Source organism: Hemicordylus capensis, chromosome 1 (assembly GCF_027244095.1).
Source record: "Hemicordylus capensis ecotype Gifberg chromosome 1, rHemCap1.1.pri, whole genome shotgun sequence".
NCBI classification, from domain to species: domain Eukaryota; kingdom Metazoa; phylum Chordata; class Lepidosauria; order Squamata; family Cordylidae; genus Hemicordylus; species Hemicordylus capensis.
The window spans coordinates 127623435-127650260 of NC_069657.1; the positions used below are offsets into that span (position 1 = coordinate 127623435).

General features: G+C 41.8%; 1 protein-coding gene across 9 annotated transcripts in view; it reads right to left on the reverse strand.

Moving 5' to 3' along the window:
• The window catches only part of KCNQ1 (potassium voltage-gated channel subfamily Q member 1), a 498864-nt gene that overhangs the window by 380016 nt on the left and 92022 nt on the right, over window positions 1–26826 (reverse strand). The window contains exon 1 of one of the 9 annotated variants that reach the window (XM_053280951.1): window positions 2698–2827. The exons of the other annotated variants lie outside the window; for them this stretch is intronic. Coding sequence (XP_053136926.1) covers window positions 2698–2781 — 84 coding nt within the window. The 5' untranslated portion in view covers window positions 2782–2827. Of the gene's footprint in view, window positions 1–2697; window positions 2828–26826 lie in introns of those variants that run through there. 9 annotated transcript variants of the gene reach the window in all.

Sequence of the window (26826 nt, forward strand, 5' to 3'; positions counted from 1 at the left end):
AGATAGGGAGCCAGATTAATTTAATATGTTTTTAATGCTTTTCAGATGACATTAGAAGAAAATGAAATACGAGATCTCGAAGTCAGAAGATGTACTGTAAAGGACACAGGAAGAGAAAATCGGGTGAACAATCAAAAGTTTAAAGCTACTACAGGGAATTTGGACCATCCACGTGATAAAAATAAAACACATCTGCATGTTGTCTGCACTCTGATGTTAATCATATTTATTCAATCTCATCAGGTTCAATTGTACTCACTTCCTAGAAAGGATGCTGAGGACTACAACCATAGTTTCAAACTGACTTAGTCAATCAAAACAAGGATGTCATGTTCAGACATCATAAATATGGACTGTATACCAGAAAGGCATCTGTCCCATAGTCTACATCTAGAATGTGTGAGGAAAAGCAGAAAGCCTCCCCCGCCCCCCCGCCATACATTGGCTTTTTGTTCCATAGGGAAACTGTTTAAAAATTCAGAATTCATTTCCTACAACTACTGCCAAAAGAAATATATTGTACCATGTTTTGTACACAATGGAACAACTCTTTTTTTGCTTTTATAAATCAATGCTTGTATTTAGCACAATACATATTTGAAAATTTTACTGAAATCTGCTGCAATTCCAAAATATTGATTTAGTGATACAGTTATATTAAAATATTAAGAATGTTTTAAGTTTTGTTAGTTTTTAATTTATTAATTTTTATAGAACCTCAAAACTAGGATTTTCAACAACTAATAAGCTAGTAGGGAAGCCAGTTGGATCATTTAAAAAAAAAAGAAATTCAACCACAGTTATAAGGTCTAATACTATATGCACCATAAAACAATTATCTTTCAACATACCACAATACCAAAAAAAGAAAAAGGAAAGGGCGGGGGGAGTGATTAACCAAAAGCAAAATCTGAGAATGAGAAGGGGGGGGGCTTTCTTTTTTCTTTTTGCACAAACAAAAACTCCAAGCATGCAAATTAGAGTTTAATTTTGTAAGAAGAGTAGGGAAATAGAAAGAAACAAAAGGCTAAGTTGTGGGTGCTTTCTGATTTGCAATGTGCAGGGTGGAGGGGAGCTCTGTGAGTGAAATTTGCATGAGAGTTGTGTGTTTTTAAAGACTCTCCATGGTTCATTGGATAACAAGAACACTGACAAATATGCAAATGTGGGCTGCCCTAAAGACAATGAAACAGACATGTAGTCAATGGTTACTGTCATCCAGTTCTTTGCGTGACATGCAGACAAGCTTAGAGAACATTGATTGTTCTATAGACTCCTGCAACTGGAGAGAACGACCAGTCGGCTTACACCAAGACACATTTTTCACTCCTGACGTTTTGATAAAGGCTTATTGACCTAAATGAGACCCGTGTTATTCAGGAAACATCAGGGGTGAAAGTGCACAAGCTGTTCTTCATGGTCATACACAAAAATGCCAGGTATCCATTAGCAACTGGCAAATTCCCCCTCCCCTGCCCGTGGCTGGGTGACAGACAAAAGTGTTTTTAATATCTTGCCTTGTATAAGCCCAATAAGTAATCTAGTGGGGGGGAGGAGGACCGGTTGATTTTTGTCACTACATTTAGACACAGCTGCCAGGGAAGTTGCAGACAGGCAAAAGGATACATTATTTACATTTAAAATAAGTTGGGACAGTCATTAGAAAGGCAAACAAACATGTCCTCATGAACTGCTTCAATAATATATGCCCTGTATACCATTCCTCAGCAAGCTGAAGTTTCAGTCATTTGGATATAAATGTATTTGACAAAGGCAGCAAGACTTCACTTTAAAAAAAAAAAAATCTTGCAATTGAAAATCGGAATCAACCGCTTCAAATTTAATGAAGCTGTTAAGTATGAACTAGGTACTGAGAACACAACTGACACTGAAGGTTAGTAATTTTAAAAATAAACCTAATTTCTGGCAAACTGCAGCCAGTGCACACTCTCTAGGATTACTTAAGGAAGTTCAAGCTGAGTCCTTGTGCAGGGCCTGAGTCAGACTGAATATGTTAAAACAAATCGAAATTCAGTGTATTTAGAGGAAAAGTTGTAAGCAGGAGGAAACATGGAAATGTGAGGGAGAAAGAAGATGGTTCACTAAGTCATATAATGAGAAAGGGAAAGGATACTAATAATTGCTTACATAGTTACAGAGGACAAATACCAACAAGCTGTTGGTTCCCATCACATATTATTTACTTATTTATATCTATGTAAACGGCTCTGGGAACTTTGGTTGAAGAGCGGTATATAAATATTTGTATACTATATACTCTATGATGCATAAAAGTAGCCCAAAATTTGCAAAAGGTCAGGTGCACGCAAGGGGCTGCTGGTGTGGTCACAACTGTGCCAATGCAAGCTACTCCTTGGTAGTTATCTTGAAAGCCATCAGCCTTGGCTCCTGATCATATAGCCTTGTTTCAGTGCTGCTCCAGCACGATATAGGACTGGTAAGTGCTCTGAGCAACACGTGTCACAGTAAGGCCTTTTTGCACAGAGAATATACTGCTGCTGTTTCTTTACTAGGAATATAGGAATAATTTACTAGGAAACTGCTACTGTTCTTTTACTAGATGACACATGAACACTATACATTATGGGAATACATCTGACAGACTCTCAATACTACCAATATTTTATGAATGCAGCAATGCTTGATCATATGAATAATCCTAACTGGCGGTATCACCTGCACTTCTGAAACTATCATCAAAACTAGCTGTGTATGAGCTTGGAGCACATGCCACAAACTGAAACATGTAGTCCTAATCATCACACATCACAGCACGAAGGTGTTCCACGCCAGCACTTCCACTTCTAGGAGGTCGTCACTCTGGGCTCCTTGGAGGAAGAGCAGGATATAAATGTAATAATAATAATAATAATAATAATAATAATAATAATAATAATAATAGCAGCTTTACTGGGACCAGCCTATATTCTGCGACAATATCTATGACAATAAAATTCAGCCATCCCAGGTCCTTGGGAAGGACTCAATGTCTGGATAAAACAAACCAGTCAATAACACCTGTCTGACTGTGTGAACAAGAAATAATAACAAAAAGCAGCTTTACTGGGAACAGCCTATATTCTGCGACGATATCTATAACAACAGCAACAACATTGACAATAAAATTCTGGCATCCCAGGTCCTTGGGAAGGACTCGATGTCTGTATAAAACAAACCAGTCAATAACACCTGTCTGACTGTGTAAAATAATATATAATATTAATATTAATATTAATAATAATAATAATAATAATAATAATAATAATATACTGGGAACAGCCTATATTCTGCGACGATATCTATAACAGCAGCAACAACACTGACAATATAATCCGGCCATCCCAGGTCCTTGGGAAGGACTCGATGTCTGGATAAAACAAACCAGTCAATAACACCTGTCTGACTGGTGTTAATAATAATAATAATTGGTGCTACTATGGAAACTCTTCCCTCCCATCTCTACAAGTTTTTATTATTAATTTTTTTATATATTGTTTTAAAAATATATATACTGCCGTTCATCAAAATAATCTCAAGTTGCTCCAAATATGTGTCCAACTCTGTATGTAGTGGTCAAAATATAGTTCCCTATAGCTATGAAATGATATCACAAATTCCGCACTTTTATCACATATGGAGGTCATGCACACAACCAAAAATGCTGGTTGGGGGGGTGAGGAGGCAGGCTCCTCCCTGCCTCCCTGCACATGAGCAGATAAATCAGAATGGCTCCGCCATGACACAGCGAGTGGTAGGGCCAGTAGCCAGAGGAGGAAGTCCTCCAGCATTTCTCAATGCACCGTGCCAGGAATGCAGTGCCTTGAGGGATTTCCTAAAGCTGGGCACTCTTTTTGCCTGACCCAGCCCTGGGGTTGAGAGTGGATTCGCGCCCTCTCACCTCAGTTAAGAGTTGGGCTCCAAAGTCGGACTTGTGGCAGAGGCAGGACTGGGATTGGCCTCCATCCTGGTGCACCACACGAGGAGCCCAGTGCAGGTTGGGTTGCCCTAGCCTAGGTTGGGCTGCTCATGTGAACAGCCTTATTAAGAACCTTTTCATGCTTTTTGACAGCTGACTGCAAAGAAGAAACTTTTGTTTAAAAGCAAATACTCCTGGAGGAAGATAAACCGATAATTTGGAGATCTGCATCTCCAGTGTACCTCCAAGATCTCTGCCTCAATTCAAAGAGAAAACTTACTAGACAATATGGAAGTAGCTTCATCCTCTTTGAATGGGACACTTCAAATTTCCCTAATCAAACTTATTTTATGTTGGGGTTCTCCTGCCCCAGAAGGCAACTGCATATGTGTCGTCATCGTTTTGATTTGGAGAAAGTAAGTTTGCTTACCTGTAACTGTAGTTCTTGTAGTGGTCCATTGTCCTTCAAACTTTGGATGTCTGTGTAGACAGGACCTTGGAACCTTCTAGAGCTGTAAGCTATATGCTTTTTGGCAGTAGCCCTGCCCCCTTGGTGACACACATATAGCCGCTCACAGATTACCTCCCTCAGTCCCTGACCACAGTGATCATACATAACAGGTAGGTGACTGCTACAGCAGGGAGGAGGGAGGGTGTGTGAAGGACAATGGACCACTACAAGAACTACTGTTACAGGTAAGCAACCTGACCTTCTTAATAGTGGCCCTATTGTACTCCACACTTTGGAGATTAGTGAGCTATTCACCAAGACAGTGGAAGAAGCAGGCATCTACAGAAGAACTGTGTCAAGGATTGCTGCTCCAAACTATAAATGGGCTCTTAACCTGGTGTTCAAAGCACAGTGGCACATGAAGGACAAGGGTCCTTTCCACGTTGCTGCCCAACAGATGGCATCTCGTGGAATTCCATGGAGGTAAGCCGTAAAAGTCATCACTGAACTTGCAGAATGAGTTCTAGTGGAAGGCAGTAGTGGCTTCTTAGCAAGTACGTATGCCTGTTTGATGGCAGATGTGATTCAGGCTCACAGTCTCTGGCAGGAGACTTGTTTTCCTTTGTTTCTCCCAATATAGCAGACGAACAAGGAGGTGGACTAATGGAATGGTTGAGTATGATTAAGATAAAAGGACAGTGCATGTTTCAGATCCAGGGTATGCCCAGCACTTCTTCATCTGAAGACAGCAAGGCAAAGAAGACCGGAAGGCAGATGACCGGAGAAACAATTTTTAAAAATTTATTTTTCTCCCTCTCACATGGTATTGAGATACTACTTTAGGTAAGTATTGAATGCCCAGTCTGAATAGGACCTTATTCTGTTGGAAGGATTTGAAGGGGGGGGGGGTCAGCCCTAAGAGCCTTGAGCTCTGATACTCAAAGGGCAGAGGTAATTGCTAAGAGGAATGATGTTTTAATGGCCAAATATTTCAGTGGGTATGTAGCCATCGGCTCGAATGGTTTGTGCATGAGCATAGAGAGAACCAGCTTGAGATCCCATGGAGGGACTAATCTTGGAGACGTGGGATACAAGCGGAGCAGTCCCCTTTAAAAATTTTCTAACAGGGTCCAATGAGAAAATATGGACATGGGGAGTGTGGACCACAACTGCAGCAAGATGAACTTTAAATAACAGAACATCAAGATTTAAGTTTTTTAAAACTAACAGGTACGAAAGAAGTCCAAGGAAGCCTCTTTGGTCACAAAAATGGTAAACTGTGTCCATTTTGCCCTGTAGGAGCATTGTGTCAAAGGTTTCCGGGCAGTAGAAATGACACCCAGGACCACTGGCCAGTGATCCTCCAGGCCGTGAGATGAAGACTCTTCACTTCTGGATGAAGTACAGGTCAAGTACTCCTTAGCAGGACTGCATGGGACCAGTAGTGTTCCGGATTTCTGACTTTTCTGGATTTGGGAATCTTCTATACAGTTTTACAGGCATATAATTCTGGTAGACGGGGGTCTGGAATGCGAGCTGGAACTCTTGCAAGAGCACACAAAAGTTCCAGCAGGAGAGAAATAATGGCAGCAAGGAGGCAGCGGCAAGGAGGTGGACGGATGAAGAGGCAAGTGGAGGCGGGAGATGCCGGTAGCGGTGGGGGTGGCTGGCAGCGGGACGGCCTGGCCTGGCCTGGCCTGGCCCTGAGGGAGGTGGCGGCGGGACAGCCCTGGCCCTGAGGAAGGCAGCTTGACTGCATTTTTCAAGTGAGCTGAGGCTTTTTGTTTTTGTCACAGCGTGGTGTCTGGATTTTGGAGCATTCTGGATAAGGGATACTTGACCTGTACTGATCCTTGCTCTCTGGCAAGATAGGTTGGGATGGCTGGGTAGAGGCAGATGCCTGACCTTTGGCCATTGCTAGCAGAGTGGAGAACCAGGCTTGTTAAGGCCACCAGGGAGTGATGCAGATGCGATCTGCAGCTTCCTCTCTGATCTTGTGTAGAACCGTTGGTATGAGTGGTAATGGAGAAAACATGTATAGCAATTCCTTGCTCCAAGACAGAAGTGCATCTCCCAAGGAATTGCATGCGTGGCCTGCTCTGCAGCAGAACTGTGTGCATTGTTGTTTTCCTTGGTGGCAAAAATGTCTATGAATGGATGATCACATGAAAAGATCCAATGTCCGTTTGTGGGATGTGTTTGTTGTGTCTGACTTGAGGAGTCTGCCCATATATTTCCTTCCTTGCAATGTGTATTACAGAAGGCCAAATCTGATGATGGAGGGACCACATCCAGATGGCTAGGCGTAACAATGCTGGAAAGCGTTGAACCTCATGGTTCACATATGACATCGTGGTCACACTGTCTGTCATAGACTGCACCAAATCACCTGTTAGTAGTGGCTGCCTCATCTGAAAACATGCTAAAGATAGGATATCGGTAGTGGATGCCATGAACCCCAGTTTCTCTTATATGGACTGTGCTGGATAAGTGTGTGATGTTAAGATCTTGTGGGTCATGGTCCTGATATCTGCTATCCTGCAGGAAGGCAAGGATGCAAGAATCTCCTGGGAATCTAGAATGGTGTTCAAAAACTCTATGGTCCTTGAGAGCCAAAGTCAACTTCTCCCAGTTCACGCACAATCCTAGCTTGCCTAGAAAGGTCCGCGTAAGAGGGTTAAGTTGATGCAACTTCTCTTTGGTTCTGGCCAGCAAGGGCCAGTCATCTAAAAAGGGAATAGACAGATAGCCTGTTGGCAGTGGTGTGCCACCACCACCACCATGCACTGGGAAAGACTCTAGCTAAGGTGGACAGACCAAAGGGCAGGACTTTGTATTTGTAAGTTCTCTTCCCAACGCAGAAGCATAGGTACTGTCTGTGGTGTGGCCAAATAGAAATATGAAAATAGGTGCCTTTAAATGTGAAAGTAGGTGCCTTCTATTGTCACAAACCAGTTGTTGTGAAAACAGAAGCTGTAAGATCTGGGTGAGAGTGGTCATACAGAACCGACAGGAGCAATAAAACTGTTGAGGCCACAGAAATCTAAAATTGGCCTCAAGCCCCCATCTCATTTCAGGATTGTGAAGCACCTTGAGTAAAAACCCCTGGCTGTGTTGGTGTGCACTGGTTGAAAGATACTTTTCTTGATAAGGGATCAAACTTCCTGTTGAGGGACAGGGTAGATTGAGTACAACATTTTCCCCAAAAAGGTGGAAGTGTATGGAACTCTATTGCAAATTCCAATCAAATTATAGTCATCACCCACTGGCCCGTAGTAATTGCCTACCATGCTTCTGAGAATGGGAGGAATCTTGAGCCGGTCATTGTGTCAGGCCCTTTTATCATAGGCTGGCTTGGACTTAGGACTTCTGCAATGGTGTAGTTGACTTGCAAAAGGAACTGTAAGGTTAATACCTGTTCCTTCTGAAATCATGATGGCGGAATGGCTGGTAGGATGATCTTTGTTGAGAGTGTTGGGTTTAAGGGCATTGCTTAACTAGACTTTTCTGATTCGGCCACGCATGTCTCTGTAGTGCCACTGCTGCTGCCTTTGCCCTAGAATCACAGTCTGCCTCGTGGCAGGCAGAGTGCAGTTGTTGCTTAGTGGTCTATAAGCCTACAGATAAAAAGGTCATAGCTGCATCCTTTTGGTCCTGTTAAAGCTGTCAGATGAAAGGTTCAAGTTTTTAAAAAGAAAAAATGGGTATACTTAGCCATACACCCCTAATAGGTTGATATGTGTACCTGAAGGCTTGCAATAGCATATATCCATTTACCAAATGAATCTAGCTTTTTGCTATCGGGATCGGATGGGGTAGATCATAACTTCTGTTTTGCCCCTTGCTGAGAGGATTCAACTCAACTATTGAGTTAGGTTTGGGATGCAAAAACAGGTAGAGCACATCACTTTGGTGTACTCTATAGAGGTTTTCTAATTTCTTTCAAGTTAAAGTGGGCAAAAGTAGTAAAGGTAGCGGTGCTGTAGAAGCAGACTGCATAAGGCCAAACACAGGCTCTGCAGTCTCATGTTTCAGTTGCTGTCTCTCTAAGCCCAAGGCTGACACCATATGCTAGACCTGTTCAGAGTATGGTCAATAAAACTCAGGAGGGGACTGGTTCTTATCTGCATCCAGCGGATCAGCTGGGGATTCTGGGGATTGGTCTGGGTCCTTATTTACACAAGACACGGCATCATCCTTAGAGTCCGAGGCAGATAAAAACCCCATGGGGCATCAGACTTTGTATTCGGCACAGTCTTGACTGGTTGTGGTGGCACTCCGTGCTTTGTGGCTAGCTGTCTTTTTAAGTAAATGCTCTGGTTTTTTGTCTCAGGTTTGTGTGCCTTATTTTTCTTAATAAAGGAAGAAGAGTGGGAAAGAAAGTGTTTTATTCACACATGTATTGACCATTCACATGCAAACCAGGGTGGACCTGCCCAGCAAAGGGGACAACCCATGCCGGCTGCGACAAGGCCAGCTCTCCTCCCAGCTGGATTTGGACCTATGGCACCTTGGGCTATGACTGTAGTGGTAAGCCCTGTCCCTCTTTTCAGGTCCCCAATAACTGTGCCCTTGGTGATATACCGCAGACCTGGGTTCTCCCACATATATTCATAATGTAGTCTGTGGCTGTCATAAGCATAATATTTTGAGAAGCCTCTCAAGCAAGGTCCAGGCAAGTAAAAGGTCCCCTTGCTCTTCCTCTTCCCAAACCCTAGGATGCTTACTCTTACCATGTTGCTTCTTCACTTCAGCTTGGTCTACTGGCTTCCCTTTGTTTAGCAGGCTTGAGCCCTGATGTGTGCTCAAGCATACTTTGTGGTGTTAGCAGCACCTGCCCTTTTAAGAGAGAGAGTGAAGGGCCCATCTTCAGTACTAGTACTGGCTGTGATTCATTCTGCGTCTGCTGCTTGGATTCCTGAGAGTACAGCACAACAGAGCTGGTACAGCACAGCTGGGATAGCTGGCTAGTAGGTGGCTTGTAGGGCCGATGTAACATGTGAGGCCCTTTCCCACAGCATTGCTGCTTGGATTCCTGAGAGCACGGCATACCAGAGCTGGTGCAGTGCTGCTGGGATAGCAGGCTAGTGGGAGTGGCTTGTAGGGCCAATGTAGCACATAATGCCCTCTCTCACAGCAAAGCACAGATGCGGGAAGTGCATTTGCATCGGGCCTATCCAATAAAGCCCTGGGAAATAGGGATGTGCAAACAGTTCGAGGGGGGTTCGGTTCTATGTCGAACCACTTCAGTTCGACGGTTCCGGGGTCAAACTAACCCCCTCCCCATTTGGTCTGACCTTGGACCAAACCACCCCAAAGGTCTGGTGGGTTCGTGATTTTTATTTTTTTAAAACCTTTAGCCTCTTGGGGGGGGCTTCCTCTAGGCCACGGGGGGGGGGGGGTTCCAATACCTTTAGTTGGTGTGGCAGCCATTTTCCATGCACATCCCTACTGGCAAATAATGCAGAAATCAGTTCAGTGGGCTCAGCTAAGTTCAGAGTGTACGGTAAGCACTCCTTGTGCCTGTCTGAAATGTAAAGTTTACCAGAGCAAGTAAGGCAGCTCTTAAAAGAGACTCTAGCAGCCACATACTGCCTCAGGATCTCTGAAGAGAAAACCTTTGAGCAGGGTAGGAGGACGGGCGATTTAAATAAAAACTTAAATAAAAATGAGAATGACTGAAAAATGAGAGGATAGACAGAATAGATGAAAAATTAAATTAAAGAGAAAGGGTAAGGAGGTTTGTTTGGTGTTGGTTGTTGACAGATCTCCTCACATGAAGTGAGACAGAAAGTCTCCTGAAGTCGCTATTGTAGCAGTCGGAAGAAGACTGAGGGAGGGAATCTGTGGGGGGCTATATGTGTGTCACTAAGCAGGAGGGGCTCCTGCCAAAAAGCTTACAGCTTATGGCTCTAGAAGGTTCCAAGATCCTGACTATGCAGACATCCAAAATGTGGAGGACAAAAGGACCACTAACAAGAACCCGTGCTATGTGGCATGGGTTTCCCAAAGAGAATTATAATTATAATTTGCAAAGTAAATGTAGCTCTGGAACTCTTTGGAAGAAGCAGTTTAGGAGATAGAAAATAGAGTGGAAACAGGCTGATATGGAAAAGATTGATCACCCTCTCCCTTCCCACCCTTTTTTTTTTTTTTTGGCTAAAGATGTCTATTTTTGTGAGCCTGTTGCAAGGGAGAAACAGTTACTGGGCTAGCATTACATTGTATTGTAACATTTAGATTAGCGCTGAAACGGCAGTATCAGATAAATGCTACTAAAATGTGGGCCCTGGATTATTTACAAGGAAAAGCTTCATATGTTGAACAAACAGCTCAATGCATGTCTTTGTTGGTACAAGATCTTTAATGGACCTAGCCAGCTCTTCTGCTAGTTTAACTTGATCAGTCCTTTTTAGCCTACTTTCCTTAAGGAAATGTAGGTTCACCAACTTTCTGTGTGTCTCTGTGTGTGTCCACCTATCAACGTCACCTCGACCAGTTTGAACCAAATTGGATCAGTGTTCTCTCTAAGGCATGTGCATGTGCACGCACTCACATGGTTTTTTTTATGTCCGCTCAGTTAATTTTAGATCCCACTCAGGTTGAATCAGGAGGGCCCCATTTTGATGTTTGTGTGCACACACTGCCTTGATACTGCCACCAAGAACAAAACTCATTCTGCCCACAGATGAAAAAAATTAGAGAGAACACTGAATTGGATATGGTTGTAGGGTCACATAGGGACACCTCAAAAGCATAGTTTGTAAAGATGCCATCCACCCCAATTCAATATGGCAGATGCGTGAACATTTGAGGTATACGTGGGCTAACTTGTGAACCACCTAACCGATCTGAACGAAATTTGGTACAGTTGTAGGGACACATAGGGACACCTCAACGGCACCATGTGTGATGATGTCATCCACCCCAATTCAAGATGGTGGACATATTAACATTTGAGGTGGAAGTGGACTAACTTGTGAAGATGGTAATTATCAATTAAGATTATAATGAAAAGAAAGTAGACAGGTTAGTTTTTACCAGAACTTCTTGGCTCAAGTATGTGAAAAAGTTCCTCTCAAGAACATAGCATAAGAACATAAGATCAGCCCTGCTGGATCAGGCCCAAGGCCCATCTAGTCCAGCATCCTGTTTCACACAGTGGCCCACCAGATGCCTCTGGGAAGCCTACAGGCACTGTCTCATTGTTCAAGTTGCTGCAGTCACCCACAGTCCTGCTTGCCTGCCACACTCTTCTCTGAAAGATGAGCATTAGAATAACTTCCATTTTTCCAGGAGAATTCCAGTGCCTCACCTTTCCATCTTGTGTGACCTTAGGCATGGCCGAGTTGGACCCAGACCGGACACAGTGCCCAAAGTCCTCAAAACATCCCCATTCCAAATTCATTTTGATGGCACTAAGACTAAATATGTAACTGATTTGCATTTTATGGACAAAGAACCAAGCCTCAGAAAGCAGCAAATTATTTATTCTCAGATCACACAGGAGGTGGAACATTTGGCATGCATCAGTTTAGAACTTCCCAAAGTCCATTTTCCTATTAATAGAATTTGTATAAGTGCTAACCAGAATTGTCCGAAATTAGGACTTGCCTAATTATATGTAAAAACAATAACTGTATGACAACTGGGCAATGGTGTGTGTGTGTGTGTGTGTGTGTGTGTGTGTGTGTGTGTGTGTGTGTGAGAGAGAGAGAGAGAGAGAGAGAGAGAGAGAGAGAGAGAGAGAGAGAGAGAGAGAGAGAATGTGCTCCTTATTTTCCCAAGCAAGCACACAGTCTGCCAACCACACTGTATCTCTTCAGTGTTTATTAAAACCCTGGAAAAGCAGGGGATCAACGCTCCTGGGCTCCACAGCAAACTGCAGCCATAGTGCTATTATCTCCTCCTTCAGCTAGGACTCAAATCAAATCCTAAGTAAGAGAGCTAGTGTAACTTGACTGATGAGTGTCAGGCTGATGATTTTTCCTCTGGAGAAGTTTTGCCTGCTAAGATAACTTCATGTTGCCCCGGTGTCTGACAAATTTCACATGCAGTCATTACTGGCAAAGGCCAATACAGTAATATTTTTAAACTTCTGGCTAGGATAGACGGCATTCAGTAGGAATTTGCACACAAACTATACTGAGCCTTCTTTTTTGCTATATTGGCCAGTTTAGTGTGGCGCAAAGTATTTAGCAAGTAAAAAGAAACATCCAAATCTGAAGGCTTACCAAAACGACAAAACCATGTGAACATTTAATCATTTGCTGAACGCTAGAAAGAATCTATCATTTCATTGCTGTTAACATCTTGTCTAATGCTGCGCATGTGCTCCAAACAGAAACATGCACACAGCACTAACCTTTGCACAAGAGTGCAACAATTTTCACTGCTCTCCCGAGTGCCTCAGGGACTTCAGAAGTGCTGAGATTAGCATTGCATGCACGCAGCATTAATCAGGATGACAGCGTTAGTTCTAGCAATGCAACTAACTGTTTGGTTAGATCCAAGCTCTTGAACAGAGATCATTTAAACATGCTCGTATAGCTTTATAACCAATCTTAACTTCTTGTTTCCATCAGAATGCTCAGAATCTTGAAGAAGTTCTTCACATTCTTCCCACTTCCCCAGCCAGCCAGCAATGCAGGCTTCAAAAACCATAGTTGTGCTACAGCTGATATAAAATGATTAAACGTTATTAAATGTGCAATTCTTTCCAGCCAGATACAAACAGATGATAACAGAGGTTTCTTGTCTGAACCATTTTATGAGAGTTACTTTGCAAAGACTCTCAAAAGTCAAATACGATTTTCAGTTAAAATATTGGTTAATTTTTGTTATGTTTGAATATAGTTGAATCTATCATATAAGCACTCATATGTTTGAATCAATGGGAAGCACCCAGACAAAGTTAATCATGGCTGACTTGCTTCATTAATTTCAACAGAGTTTAGTCAAGACAAGCTATCTAGATATGCATTGTTCGTTTATTTTTACATTTATATCCGCTCTTCCTCCAAGGAGGCCAGAGAGGTGTACATGTTATGTGTATCCCTACAACAACACTGTGAGGTAGGTAGGGCTAAGAGAGAAGAGACTGGCCCAGAGTCTCCCAGTGAGTTGCATGGCTGAATGGGGGTTTAAACTCTGGTCTCTCTGGTCCTAGTTCAACACAGAATAATTTCATGTTGTTTTATCATCTTACAGTCTTATTAACAATGGTAGCCTATGTTTCACAGGTACTGAAAGCTTGAAAAAACAATAGCTGAGTTGAAGTCTGCATAATATGTAGACTTCATATTATGCATCAGACAATGAACTGACATGAAGACTGTATTTTGTGGTACTCCTATTGATTTCTCATCAAAATACAAATAAAAATCACACATGATGCAATGAATTGTGATTTATAGTAAGAGGAAAAACACCTTATACAGGGACATACAAAGCTGCCTTATATCAAGTCAGATCATTGGTCCATCTAGCTCTTGCCTAGACAGGCTGGTAGCAGCTTCTCCAGAGTTGCAGGCAGGAGTCTCTCTCAGCCCTATCTTGGAGATGATGCCAGGGAGGGAACTTGGAACCTTCTGTATGCAAGCATGCAGATGCTCTTCCCAGAGCAGCCACATCCCCTTAGGGGAATATCTTGCAGTGCTCTCACATGTAGTCTCCCATTCAAATGAAAACTAAGGCAGAACCTGCTTAGCAAAGGGGACAATTCACACTTGCTACCACATGATCAGCTCTCTTCCCTCTTGTCTTACTCTTGTCTGAGCTGCAAACTGTGTATACCATCAAACTACCCCCAGTTAACTGAACAAAAGAGGCACCTTTTTAAAGTGGTGATGATTCTCTTTATTTAGCTCAGGGAGAGCAACTGGCTCTATCCATCCTCAGCACAGCATCCCTCCAGTGGCTGCTGGTGGTTCTTTTTTAGATTGTGAGACACCTGGGGACGGAATCATTTTATTTATTTATATCCATGTAAACCACTTTGGGAACTTTTGATGAAAAGCAGTATATAAATATTCAGCATATTCATATTTGTCATAAAGCTGCAGCACACATTTCTGCAGTGTTAACATTCCACAACAGTATGCAAGTAATGAACAACAAACCAACAGTTGAAGATGCAACACCCAACTAAAAAACAACAGCATGAAGCAACATCGGCATCTTAGAAGTCTTAGGCCAGGTTCACACATAGTGCTGAAAATGTTCTATATGAAGAGTATAAATGTTTTTAATTGCTAAATATAATTAAATCCATACCATGCTCGCAGTGGTAGTTTCTTAGATCTTTACAAGTAATTAACGTCCATCAGGACATTACCAAATAAAAAATAAAACTCGAACAAGAAATTACTCTTAACTGTTAGTTAGTATATGGATGCCATTTTGAAATGCAATTTGAGGGTCAGAACGTGTCTAATTTTAGATATGTTAATCAGCTATCATTTGAGAATAGAAAACACTTTAAAATGCTACTGTTGAAATTTTATTCAAGTTCTATGCCTTTTTAAATCTTTCTTTCACTGTAAGAAAATTTTAGCCCTTGAAATGTGTGAGATAAAGATAGTTTGGCCTGCAGAAACATGTTCTTGAGAACAAGTAGTAGTGGACAACCATGTTGGGAGCCACATTTACTAGCTTATCTTTCTCAACTGCAGACAGACAAGGACTATTGTAAGATCTGCCGACAAAGAGACTCTGCTGTGCTTTCCGCTGTTATTTTGTAGACTACCTATCTTCTGGCTAATTGTAACAACTTTCATCTGGGTCTATTGCTTGAAGGAGCGGGTGGCCACCATTGTGGTTATAAAGGAGAGGGCAGTGCCAAAGGTGCAGCCATCACTGGGCTGCTGGGCAGGCTGCCTATAGATGGCCGCAATGCTGGCCACCAAAGGGGACTGTCCTTTGGGGCGGGGTTCAGGGATGGGACAGAGGGCTGGCACAAACCATGCTGTTGTTTTTAAAAAATCTTCTCTCTTTATTAGCCAGGTCTACACAGATAAGTATTACAGTGTATCTGGAGATGGGGAGGAGCGTGTTCACTGTCCCTGGGGTTATTCCAGATTTAGTGGGGAACAGAGGAAGATATGGCATTGGAAGGATAGCAGGTCATTGTAGGGGAAGGGAAATCAGAAATTTAATAGCTGTTACTCCTTGCAGCCCCCCTCTTTGACCTTGGGGAGTAATACCAACCTCAGAAAGAACCTCAGCTTGCTTATTTCTAATGCCAGGTCAGTTCAAAATGAAACAGAAATCACCCATGATTTGATTGTGGATGATGGAGCTGACCTGGTATGTATTAGAGAGACATGGATGGGGGAGGCTAATGGTCCAGTTTGGGCCCTAATGGTCCAGCTTGAGGATACTCTGCTTTGGAGCCCTGATAGGAAACAGTTAAGCCAGGCAGGCATGTAGCAGCAGCAGCAGCAACCAATGGTCCTGCCTGCTCTACTGTGATGTCACCCTGGCTAGACACAGTTAAGCCAGGCAGGCTGGCTGGCATCTGGCAGCAGCAGCCAGTGGCCCTGCCTGCTCTACTGTGGCATCACAGACCTGTTGTTGCTCAATCTCGGGTGGCTGAACGCCACTTGTCCCTCTAAGAAGTTGGACGCCAACCGCTCGGGGGTCACATAACTAGTTAGCATGCCAGAGTCTCGATCATTATCGGAATTAACCAGACAAATCGCTCCACCAACTAAGAACGGCCATGCACCACCACCCACAGAATCGAGAAAGAGCTATCAATCTGTCAATCCTTTCCGTGTCCGGGCCGGGTGAGGTTTCCCGTGTTGAGTCAAATTAAGCCGCAGGCTCCACTCCTGGTGGTACCCTTCCGTCAATTCCTTTAAGTTTCAGCTTTGCAACCATACTCCCCCCGGAACCCAAAGACTTTGGTTTCCCGGAAGCTGCCCGGCGGGTCATGGGAATAACGCCGCCGGATCACTAGTCGGCATCGTTTATGGTCGGAACTACGACGGTATCTGGACATGGGCGGGGAGAAGGAGTAGCTGTGGTGTATAAGAATAATATCTCCTTTACCGGGATTCCTGCCAGGGAATTGGCCTATACTGAGTGTGTGTGTGTGCATCATCTCATACTGCATGGGAGATGGCAATGGTAAACTCCTCCTGTATTCTACCATAGAAAACCACATGGCTCTGTGGTCGGCAGAAGTCAACATCAACTCGACGGTGCACTTTACCTTTAACTACATCTGGAGACCAAGGATAGACTGGGACTTCCGTTGGTTTACCATTTAGCCCGCTGCCCAACAGAGTACCTAACGATCTGACTAACTTGGTTGGGGAGTTGGCACTGGAGTCTCCCAGACTGATCGTTCGGGGGGACTTTAATGTTCACTTTGGAACTGACTTGTCAGGATCAGCTCTAGTTCATAATGGCCATGACAACTATAGGCCTATCCCGAGTGGGGATAATGCTTTTCAAAACAAGAGCTATTGTATGGGGTCCCACAGGGCTCCATTCTACCTCCAATGTTTTTTAACATCTACATGAAATCGCTAGCAGAGATCATCAGGGGATTTGGTGCAGGGTGTTATCAATATGCTGATGACACCCAAATCTATTTCTCCATGTCAACTTCATCAGGAAATGGCTTAACTTCCTATGTTTTAAATTATTATAGCAATGGTTTATATGTATAGTTATTGTGAACCGTGCAGACAGGCAAGTGGGAAGTCAATATTTACTTATGTGTAGAATTAGATAAATGAATGCAATTTGAATGTGAAAGCTATTGTAAAATCCAATAAAATTTAAAATGGAAAAAAGGAGGAGGAGGAAAAGGCCTAACTTCCCTAAATGCCTGCCTGGAGGCAGTAAGGGGCTGAAAGAGGGAGAACAAACTGAGGCTAAATCCAAGCAAGATGGAGGTACTCATTGTGGGAGGTTGGAACTGAGGAAATGGCTTAGATCTGCCTGTTCTGGATGGGGTTACACCCCCCCCCAAAGAGCTAGTATGTAGCCTGGGAATATTTCTGTACCTCATATTACACACATTTAAAAAGAACTACACTGGTTGCCAATATGTTTACGGGTGAAATACAAAGTGCTGTTTATTGCTTATAAAGCCTTGAACGGCTTGGGTCCAATATATTTAAGAGAACACCTTCTTCTTCATGAACCCTGCACCTATTAATATCATCTGGGGAAATCTGATTGCAGTTGCCACCAGCTCAGTTGGTGGTGACCAGATTTTTCCTACCATTGCCCCGGGACTTTGGAACATTCTTCCTAACAAAATTAGAGCCTCCCCTTCTCTGGATGTTTTTAAGAAGGACCTGAAAACATACCTGTTTAGTCAGGCTTTTAGTTGATAGTTTTAAAATTTAAAATTGTAGAGGTTTTATCTGTATTTTAAACTGATTTAATTGTGTTCATGTTTTAATTGTTGTGTTTTTAGATTGTTAACTGCCCAGGGACTTGCGTATAGGGTGGTATAGAAATGTGTCTAATAGTTTGATCAATTTATCAATCAACAGATAGATGCCAATATACCAACTTTAGTGCCTTGAGGCCTGCAGCTAACATTGAAGAAAATTCTGCTGCTATAATTTGGACCATTAATAAGATAATGCCTTCTTTGTTATGAACCCCGCTGCCTATTAAGATCTTCAGGGGACGCTCATCTTAGAGGTGAGCCTTCTCTGTAGTTGCCCCAGGACTGTGGAATGCACTTCCTGCTGAGATTAGAGATGCTCCATCCCTGTTGACCTTTAGGGAACCGCTGAAGACACATCTCTTCAGCCAGACTTTTTAGCTATTTAGTGGTTTTTTAGGTATTTTAATTCAAACTTTTTATATGTTTTAATTTTTTAAAAAATGTTTTGTTTTAAAGTTGTAAATCCTTAAAACAAAACAAAACACCTATAGACTTCAGTAGTCAGAGGTATACGAATATGCTGAATAAAATATAATAACAATAACAATAATGGAATGAAAGGCTTCTCATCTACAAATTCTTCCACCATTCCTATTCATTGAGAAGAGATAATTTTACATATGAGGAAATGAGGCACAGACCAATTAATTTACTTTCCCCATGATTGTATTTTTAAAAAACTATGGTGTAGTAGGTAACTAAACTTGACATCTGAGCTGTTCAAGCTATATTCCTTCCTTGCAAAGTCTGTATGTATGAACTGTTAATGTAATCCAATGTAATGAACTGTTAAGTACATTTCAAAAAGGACCCAATTTTATTTCAAGGCTCAGCAATTTGCAACCATATGAGACAGCAAAGTTAGAATAAGTTACCTGGGTTTAAAAACAAAACAAAACACCCTGCTAAAAAGGCAACTAGGTTAAAGCCATTACAGTTCTGAAACTACAAATAAATCTACCACATAATTGTTAATCAGGCACATCTGGACAATCCCTAAGCTGTTCTTGATGTCACACTCCACAGTGATAAGAGTTCAAGCACCATATTTCTGTTTGACATGTACATAAACACAACCTGCTTTTGCCTCCACATATTTGAATTCTCTCCCAAGCCTGCTCCAGGGAATACACATCATGTTCCTCCACACAGCTGCAATAACAGTTACTCACTAAAGCTGTAGTCTGCGGGCACTTAATACACCTCACAAAAAAACATATGTGCCAGTTACTGGTAATAATAATAATAAAAAACCTCTCAAACTCTGAGCGTGCAAAGCTAATTCAGTCAGCATTTCAGTGTTGCCTCTAAAGTTAGCCAAGGCATTTTTAAAAAAAGTCATTTCAATATATACTAAGCGGAGAATTGCAGCTTAAGCCAGCACTACAGCAAGAGTAACTGCTGGTAAGTAAGATCCAGATATTTAATAGAAGTAATCCCTCAGGTACAAATCATGCAATGGTGGGCATCATTAGGCAAACTGGGGTTACAGGTATCCTCCAAAAATTACAAAAAGGGGTTCCTTATCTGTAATTGTTCTTCAAGTACTGTTTCACACATACCGCCACAGCTGCATTCTACTCTCTGTGTGCGCGCGCACACACATGCACGCACATGGAAGATACAATGGACAGATCTAGACTAAGAGCCATGCAAGATTATCTAGACCCATTTCAAACTGACTTTAGAGCAGTCTATAGGGTTGAGACAGCCTTGGTCGACCTTGGAATACTGGGGAATCAACAGAGGGAGTGTGACTCTGATGGCTGGTTCTTTCGGATCTCTCAGCGGCTTTCGATACCATCCACCATGGTATCCTTCTGGATCGCCTATGGGAGCTGGGGATAGGGAGCATGGCTTTGCAGTGGTTTCGCTCCTATCTCTCAGGTAGATAGGCCCAGTGAAACTGCTGGGTGAGGTCATTAGGAGATTTAGTGCAGGCTGTTACCAGTATGCTGATGACACCTAAGTCTATTTCTCCTTATCATCACTATCAGGAAATGGCATTCATTCCCTAAATGCCACCATATAATAAGAGCCTCCCCATCTCTTACAACTTTTAAAAAGGCAGTCAAGACACATTTGTTCACCCCAACTTTTAATTATATACTGTTTTAATAGTTTTGATGGTTTTGTTGTTTTTTTGAAAACCACCCAGAGACTTGCATTTTTTTTGGGGGGGGGGGATATAAATACATTCATTCATTCATTCATTCATTCATTCATTCATTCATTCAATAAATAAATAAATAAATACAGGCAGTAATGGGCTGGATGAGGGATAACAAATTGAAACTGAATCCAAGCAAGTCAGAGGTGTTCATTGGGGGGTTCAGAATTTGAAGGATGAGTGTGATCTTCTGTGCTGGGTGGAGTTACACTCCCCTGGAAGGAACAGGTATGCAGCTTGGGAGTACTCTTGGATCCAGGCCTCACCCTTCCATATTCCTAACTGGCTAGTCACCGAAGTGTATCATCAGAAGTGGACTGACTTGAAGAAGAAAAAATAGGGTTGCTTATCTGTATTAGTCCTTGAAAGTAGTGTTCACAGTAGCATTCTTTTCATCCCTCCTCCTTGGATTCTCACTAAGCTATGGTAGGTTTTCTAGATACTTACTTGTAAGTTCTTCAGGCATTGGAAGCTGACTGGGAAGCTTTCTGAACTGGGGGGAGATGGAGTATCCTAATATATAACCATAACACCAAAACTGAGCTATGCACCCTGGTGCCTGTATTCCCAATCTAAGGATAAGGAAGATGGCCCCTAGTTCATGTGTGATGGCATGTAGACTCACTCAAAGAAGAATTAGAGGTTTATTTCTATTTGACCCAATACAAATGAATAATTTCCCTGGAGCTTTAATGATATTCCAAAGGGCTAAGTTACATTTACATCTGCAAAGTAAAGATTTATGCTAGGTCTCTCTGAAGCTGCTTTCCCTATTAACCATGCTACCGTTATGTGCAATGTCTTGTATTTTTAGCTAGATTCCTGTTTCCATCCATCTCAGTTCCAACATAAATAAATGGTGCAACAGAGGCAGGTCTTTGTAGAATTCAGAGTTAGCAAACAAGAATGCTAGTTCAGTGGAACTCTAATTCATGATCACATTCTGTTCAAATAAAAGGACAAACCAACTATTCATGCCTGTTTAATTTTTTTTTAACTCCCTAAAATTTATATTTTTTCATGGTCTTCTCAGCACCAAGAGTAAAATTAGGATGATTTTTATTTAAAGTGGTTTGCATTATAATTTCTGAATTAATTACTAAAAAGACAGGCAAAGGGACAGCCAAAAAAAGTATCAGTGGCATCATCTAAATGGCTGCAAAAATGGTAAAGGTGATTATGCTTACAAGAGGCTTTTTCCATTTTACTTATGCTGTCATCTTCTTTGCTTTGCACAGAGGGTGAGCTCAGGCAATCTTCTAAACCGTGATTTAGATTATCACACATGAGCCAGAGGGTCTTTTGTCATCCCCCCCTGCTTTCTCCTCCTCCTCCTCCTCCGCCATGCACCAGAGGGAGAGAATTAAAGCTTCTGCATTTAAATAGTCACACCTCCAATTGTCATCCAAACAGGTTGGTTTTAACTATGATTTGTTAAAGCAAATCAGGGTCAAACTGTTGTTTTGGACCCTAGTTTGTTGATAAACCATAGTTAAAACTGACCATAGTTTCTTCATTTTGGATGGCACAGAGAGCTGTGGTTAGTTTCAAAACCAGAAGCTTTCAATCTCCTCCTCTGGCAAGCAGAGGAGGAGAAGAGAAAGCACACAGTGCTCCCAGGTTCATTTGTAATCATGATCATCTGAAACGAACCAGAGTACCTCATTTATGATATTGTGCCAAACTAAAAGGACTAAATGAATATAAATGTAACTAATGCAACCAATTAGTTATGCAGAACTACAGCCTGGATTGAGAGGTACAAATAATCTCAAATTCCTTTATGCTGATGCTAATAGTAGTAAACAAATCTTGTGCTCATTTCGGAAGCACAATCACACATACCACATCAAGATGTGCTTTTAAACCCTGGTCTAGCAAAGGTCACAATGTTACATCATCACATTCCATTATCATGACGCCACTTTGCTAGTCTCAAAAGGTCAAATTCCTAAAGTTAGCAACATTACATCCCTATGTACAACATGGCTTCTGGTGCTTAGGAAGTTTCAGTCCCCTACAGGAAGTTCCAGTCCCCTACATACACACTGCATACTTACATACATCACTGCAGGTATACAAATAAATGGATAATAACAATTTAACAAGCTGCAAAATTTGTTCTAAACTGGAGACATTAAGAACAAAGCAAAAACAAAACAAAACTCGGGGGAATATTCAGCATTTGTAGAATTATAAAACAATGATTTGTACTCAAAATAAGAAGCAGTTTACAACATGAGATTCCATGTATGACTTTGGTTTGCTAGACTATATTTTAACTAAAGAGTTAGACAGTATAATGTATTGCCCTATTTCCATAGTGAATACATTGTGGGTTTACTTTGGAGAAGGAGGAAAATGTGGCACAAGCACATACTTCAAGTAACAAAACTTCCGATATTTGTATATTCAAGCAAGTTATACATTGCTACACTGATGTATCTGCTTTGGCAGAAATCTTAGACTAATTTTAGAATCAGTAAATATGTGTAAGGTTCTTTTACCTTTAATTCACACTCTGTTCCTATATTTATTCATGAATGCAACGAATACAGGTTCCTGCTCAACTTCAGCTCATTTAACTAGTAAAATAACAAATATGATTACACATTGGGGAACTGGAGAAATAGTAAAAAGCCTGGTTCCCCCCCCTCCCCTTTGAACATTAGCAAGCTATTTAATCCACTAACCCTAGCTCCTTGGAGAATCACAACTGCTGATTAGGAAAATAAGGTAAGTGGGCGGGGGGGGGATATATGCCATTGGTAGGTTCTTCCAGGTCATGATGCTTTGTGCTCCATTATTCTATATCCAGAACTGCATGGTATAGTCTGTAAAACGGCACCACCTGTAGTTTAAATCCCTATTAACACAGGCATTGGAGCCAAGAAGGCCAAAAAAGGCTTTTATCCCTTCCCTTCTACACACACTTGAGGAAAATGGTTCAGCACTCACCTCCTGTAATACACAACAGCTGTGGTCTTTTTAAAATTAATGTTTTGAGTTTTTCTATTGTGGGCCATTTAAAATGATGCTAGGGAAAACAATGTACAAAACGTATAAGCAAACATACATATGTATGAAATATGGCATGCATATGTATGAAAATTGGAAGAAGAGGAGAGGAGAGCTGGTCTTGTGCTAGCAAGCATGACTTTGTTAAGCAGGGTCCACCCTGGTTGCATATGAATGGGAGACTAGAAGTGTGAGCAGCAGTGTAAGATATTCCCCTCAGGGGATGGAGCCACTCTGAGAAGAGCAGAAGGTTTCAAGTTCCCTCCCTGGGTGAGAGAGATTCCTGCCTGCAACCTTGGAGAGGCCGCTGTCAGTCTGTGAAGACAATACTGAGCTAGATAGACCCATGGTCTGACTCAGTATATGGCAGCTTCCTATGTTCCTAAGAATATGTGCAGCCCTTAATAACTGTGCATGCATGCATCCTTAGAAACCCACACTTCACACTTTGGAAATGACAGTAAGAAGCACTTCTCTCTATTTATTAGGTTTATTTTAAAGAACACAGATGCACTCTTGCACAGCTCCCATTCATTTCAAAGCCAGATGAGGTTTTTGATGGATTATGATCTTAACATCCAGATACAGCAAATAATTGTCAAAAGTTGCATTTTTAAAAAATAAATTCATGTTTCATTGTGACACACTGAGGGAATTCACACGAGCAACCCTACTCAGGATTGCCCAGCCCTTCTTGGGTAGGGCTGCTCGTGTGGAGCACCAAGATCGGTCCTGATCCCAGAGTTGCTCCACTGAGTAGCCCGAGTTTTGTAACAGGGCTCCCTGCAGCCCGAGCAGCCACAGAGCAGGGTAGCTAGAGTGACCAGCAGCAAGGAAATTGCCCAACGCAACACACTCCTCGCACAGTGCATTTTTGGATTTCTGAAGGCTGGGCTGCATTTCCCTGGCCTCCAGATGGCTGCACAGCTCCCAACAGTGCCACTCATGTGGGTGTGCAAGGCCAAGGCAACAAACAGGATCATCTGGGGAGAAAGTAGGTGTTATCCTGCCTTCCCCCGCAGCCCTCCTCGCCCCACTTACAGTATTGTGGGAACGACCTTATGAACCTTTAAAGCAACACATGCAAGTTCTTAAAAATATTTGTAAAATGTTCAACAAGCATTTGTAAAATTCTTTATAAGCAAGCTTCTTTTTTTTTCAGAATGAAACAGAATTGCCATCTCAAAATATGCATTTAATTGTCAAAGAATAAATTACGGTCAAGGTTATTTGAGAAGAACATCACCTGAAGCCTCACCTAAGAACAACAGTCTTCCTAAACTTAGGCCAGCTTTGACTTTCTGAACTGTTGTGCTAGTCTATCTCTTATGTTCATCATCATACTATTAATAAAAGGAGTCAAATGTTTCTGTAGTTACTATCAAATAAATTGAACTAATTTCCCTTGAGATCTATCTGCACTGACCAGATGTCTTTAGCCAGCTATTCCCCAGACTAAACAGGGTGAGGCACATCCAATGCCTTCCCTGTTACCATAGAGACCGGTTTTCCCATCCACTGTGCAGCCCTGCCATAGTAGCTCCCAGCTGTTGTCTAGTCAAGTTCTCCATCAGAAGAAAGTGATGCAAAACTGAGCTTCCCTTGACACAGAAGTTTCAGTCACATGTTTCAGTTTCCAGTCTCCTTAGCCATCACTTTAGCTAAATGCTATGGTTTAAAGCTGTTTTAACATGTGTGTCTTTCTCTCTTCTGCAGTCCTAGATTAGCTGGTATCAGCAGAAGACTGGGAGATAAAACATGCACTGCATAGCTGCAGCAGGTGCTGGGCTTAAGGCACAAGGCAGCCAAATTTAAGTAAATTTAAGTCTCACTGATTTCAACAGGAGATTTAAGCACACGGTAAACTCTCTCCCAACAAAATAAAATAGATTTCAAAGGTTCTAAAGGTGCAGTAAAGGCCAAGTTGAAGACAGATCACCCTGGAGAGAATCTATCTATGTGGTCGCTAAGAGTCAACACTGACTTGGTGGCACTTAATCAATCAAAAATCAAAGGTGCAGTAAATCATGCCTTAATTTTCAATTTTGATGTATTACTAAATTCAGGCTCTTAGAACTATTCCTACTCCATTCTCATGCCATACTTTCAAAGGGGAAAAGCTCATCTTCTGATTGGTGACTGGTGAATATTTTTGGTCCCCCATTTCAGTCCATTAATTCATCCCTTGGGGAGATCCATGGCAGGAGGGAACAACTGTGGCAACAATTTATTTATTTATTTTTACATTCAAGTTCAAATGCCTTATAATAACTTTGAAGAGTTAATGATCAATTCAACAAAGACACTTAGAATGTCTTTGAAGTTATAACAAGGCAGGGATGACAGAGAAGGGGTGGGATTATAGTGTTAACTCCCCAGGATATTTAGATAATAGGTTGTAAAAGTGGAGAGGTTGGATTATGCTGTCTAGTTAATAAAGTTTAACAAACTTTGTTGCTTTTCCTTGTTGTAATGAAACACACACAATGCCAGAAAATACTATTTTGAGTATCTGGTAAATACAGCTGGTAATTATCTCATTAACTCAAGTGTAATCATGTAGCAACTAGGTCATCATGAGTGCCTGTGTTGCCCTGGTAGATGCTAGGAACAAACAGTAGTGTTGAGGAGCAATGTTTCCTGTCACAGGGATTCCCAGATGTTGTGGACTACAACTCCCATAATCCCCAGCTGCAATGGCCTTTGGCTGGGGATTATGAGAGTTGCAGTCAACAATATCCGGGAATCTCTGTGACAAGGAACACTGGTGGGGAGTATTGTCCTGTTGATTCTTCTGGATCATTTAGCAGTTTTCAGTACCATTCACAATGGCATCCTTTGAGCCATATAAATGGGATAGTGGCTGGAGGCACTACTTTGCAGTGACACTGCTCTTACCTGTCGGGAAGATCACAGAATGTGGCATTGGGAACCTTAGGATATGGGGTTCCATCTTGTCTCCTATGCCGTTTAACATCTACATGAAACTCTGGGAGAGGTTTCATTCATTCATTCATTCATTCATTCATTCGATTTCTATACCACCCTTCCAAAAATGGCTCAAGGAGGTTTACACAGAGAAATAACAAATAACTAACATGGATCTCTGTCCCCAAAGGGCAATACAGGTATACAAAAGAGATACAATTATGTGTGGGTCCCACATGTGGGGGTTTTATGCAACAAGTCTAAGCAATTCCCCGTTTGTACCATGCCACCCACACAGATTGTGCTAATCCATCCTCTCTGCCATTTGGACAGACTCGATAAAGCTTTCCAGTTCTGTAAGTACTGAAAAATCCTTCACCCTGAAAATATCTTAGGCATAAGCAGTTGCACAGGCAAGTAGATATGTGTCAGACTTAACAGACAGCCATCAATTTCTTATTTGATCAGGCCCAAGACCAACAGCCAATTCACACCTTTATGCAAATCACTCTGTTGAGAATTCTGTCATGTCACAGTGCCTGTTTCGCACAAGCAAATCATCACTTGTTATTGCGGTTATGGAGAGATATGCAAAACTGCCAACCTCTCCTAAAATATTATGGACAAAATTTATTTATTTAGGAGAATGGTGTTCCTCCTTTCCATGTGATAAGAGATTTGTACCCCACTTTCTTATTTGATTATTTTCACATTTTTATTGCTTTTTTTTAAATTTTCTGATTTTATGTCACCCTTGTAGGTTTTCTGAAGAACTGATGGAAAACCATCCATATATATAATTTGATTGCGTTTAAATGTTAGATCTAATTGTTAAACTGTATAATATAATTGTTTAACTGTGTTTTTATGAGTAGGGTTCATTTTTTATATGGTTGCGATTCACC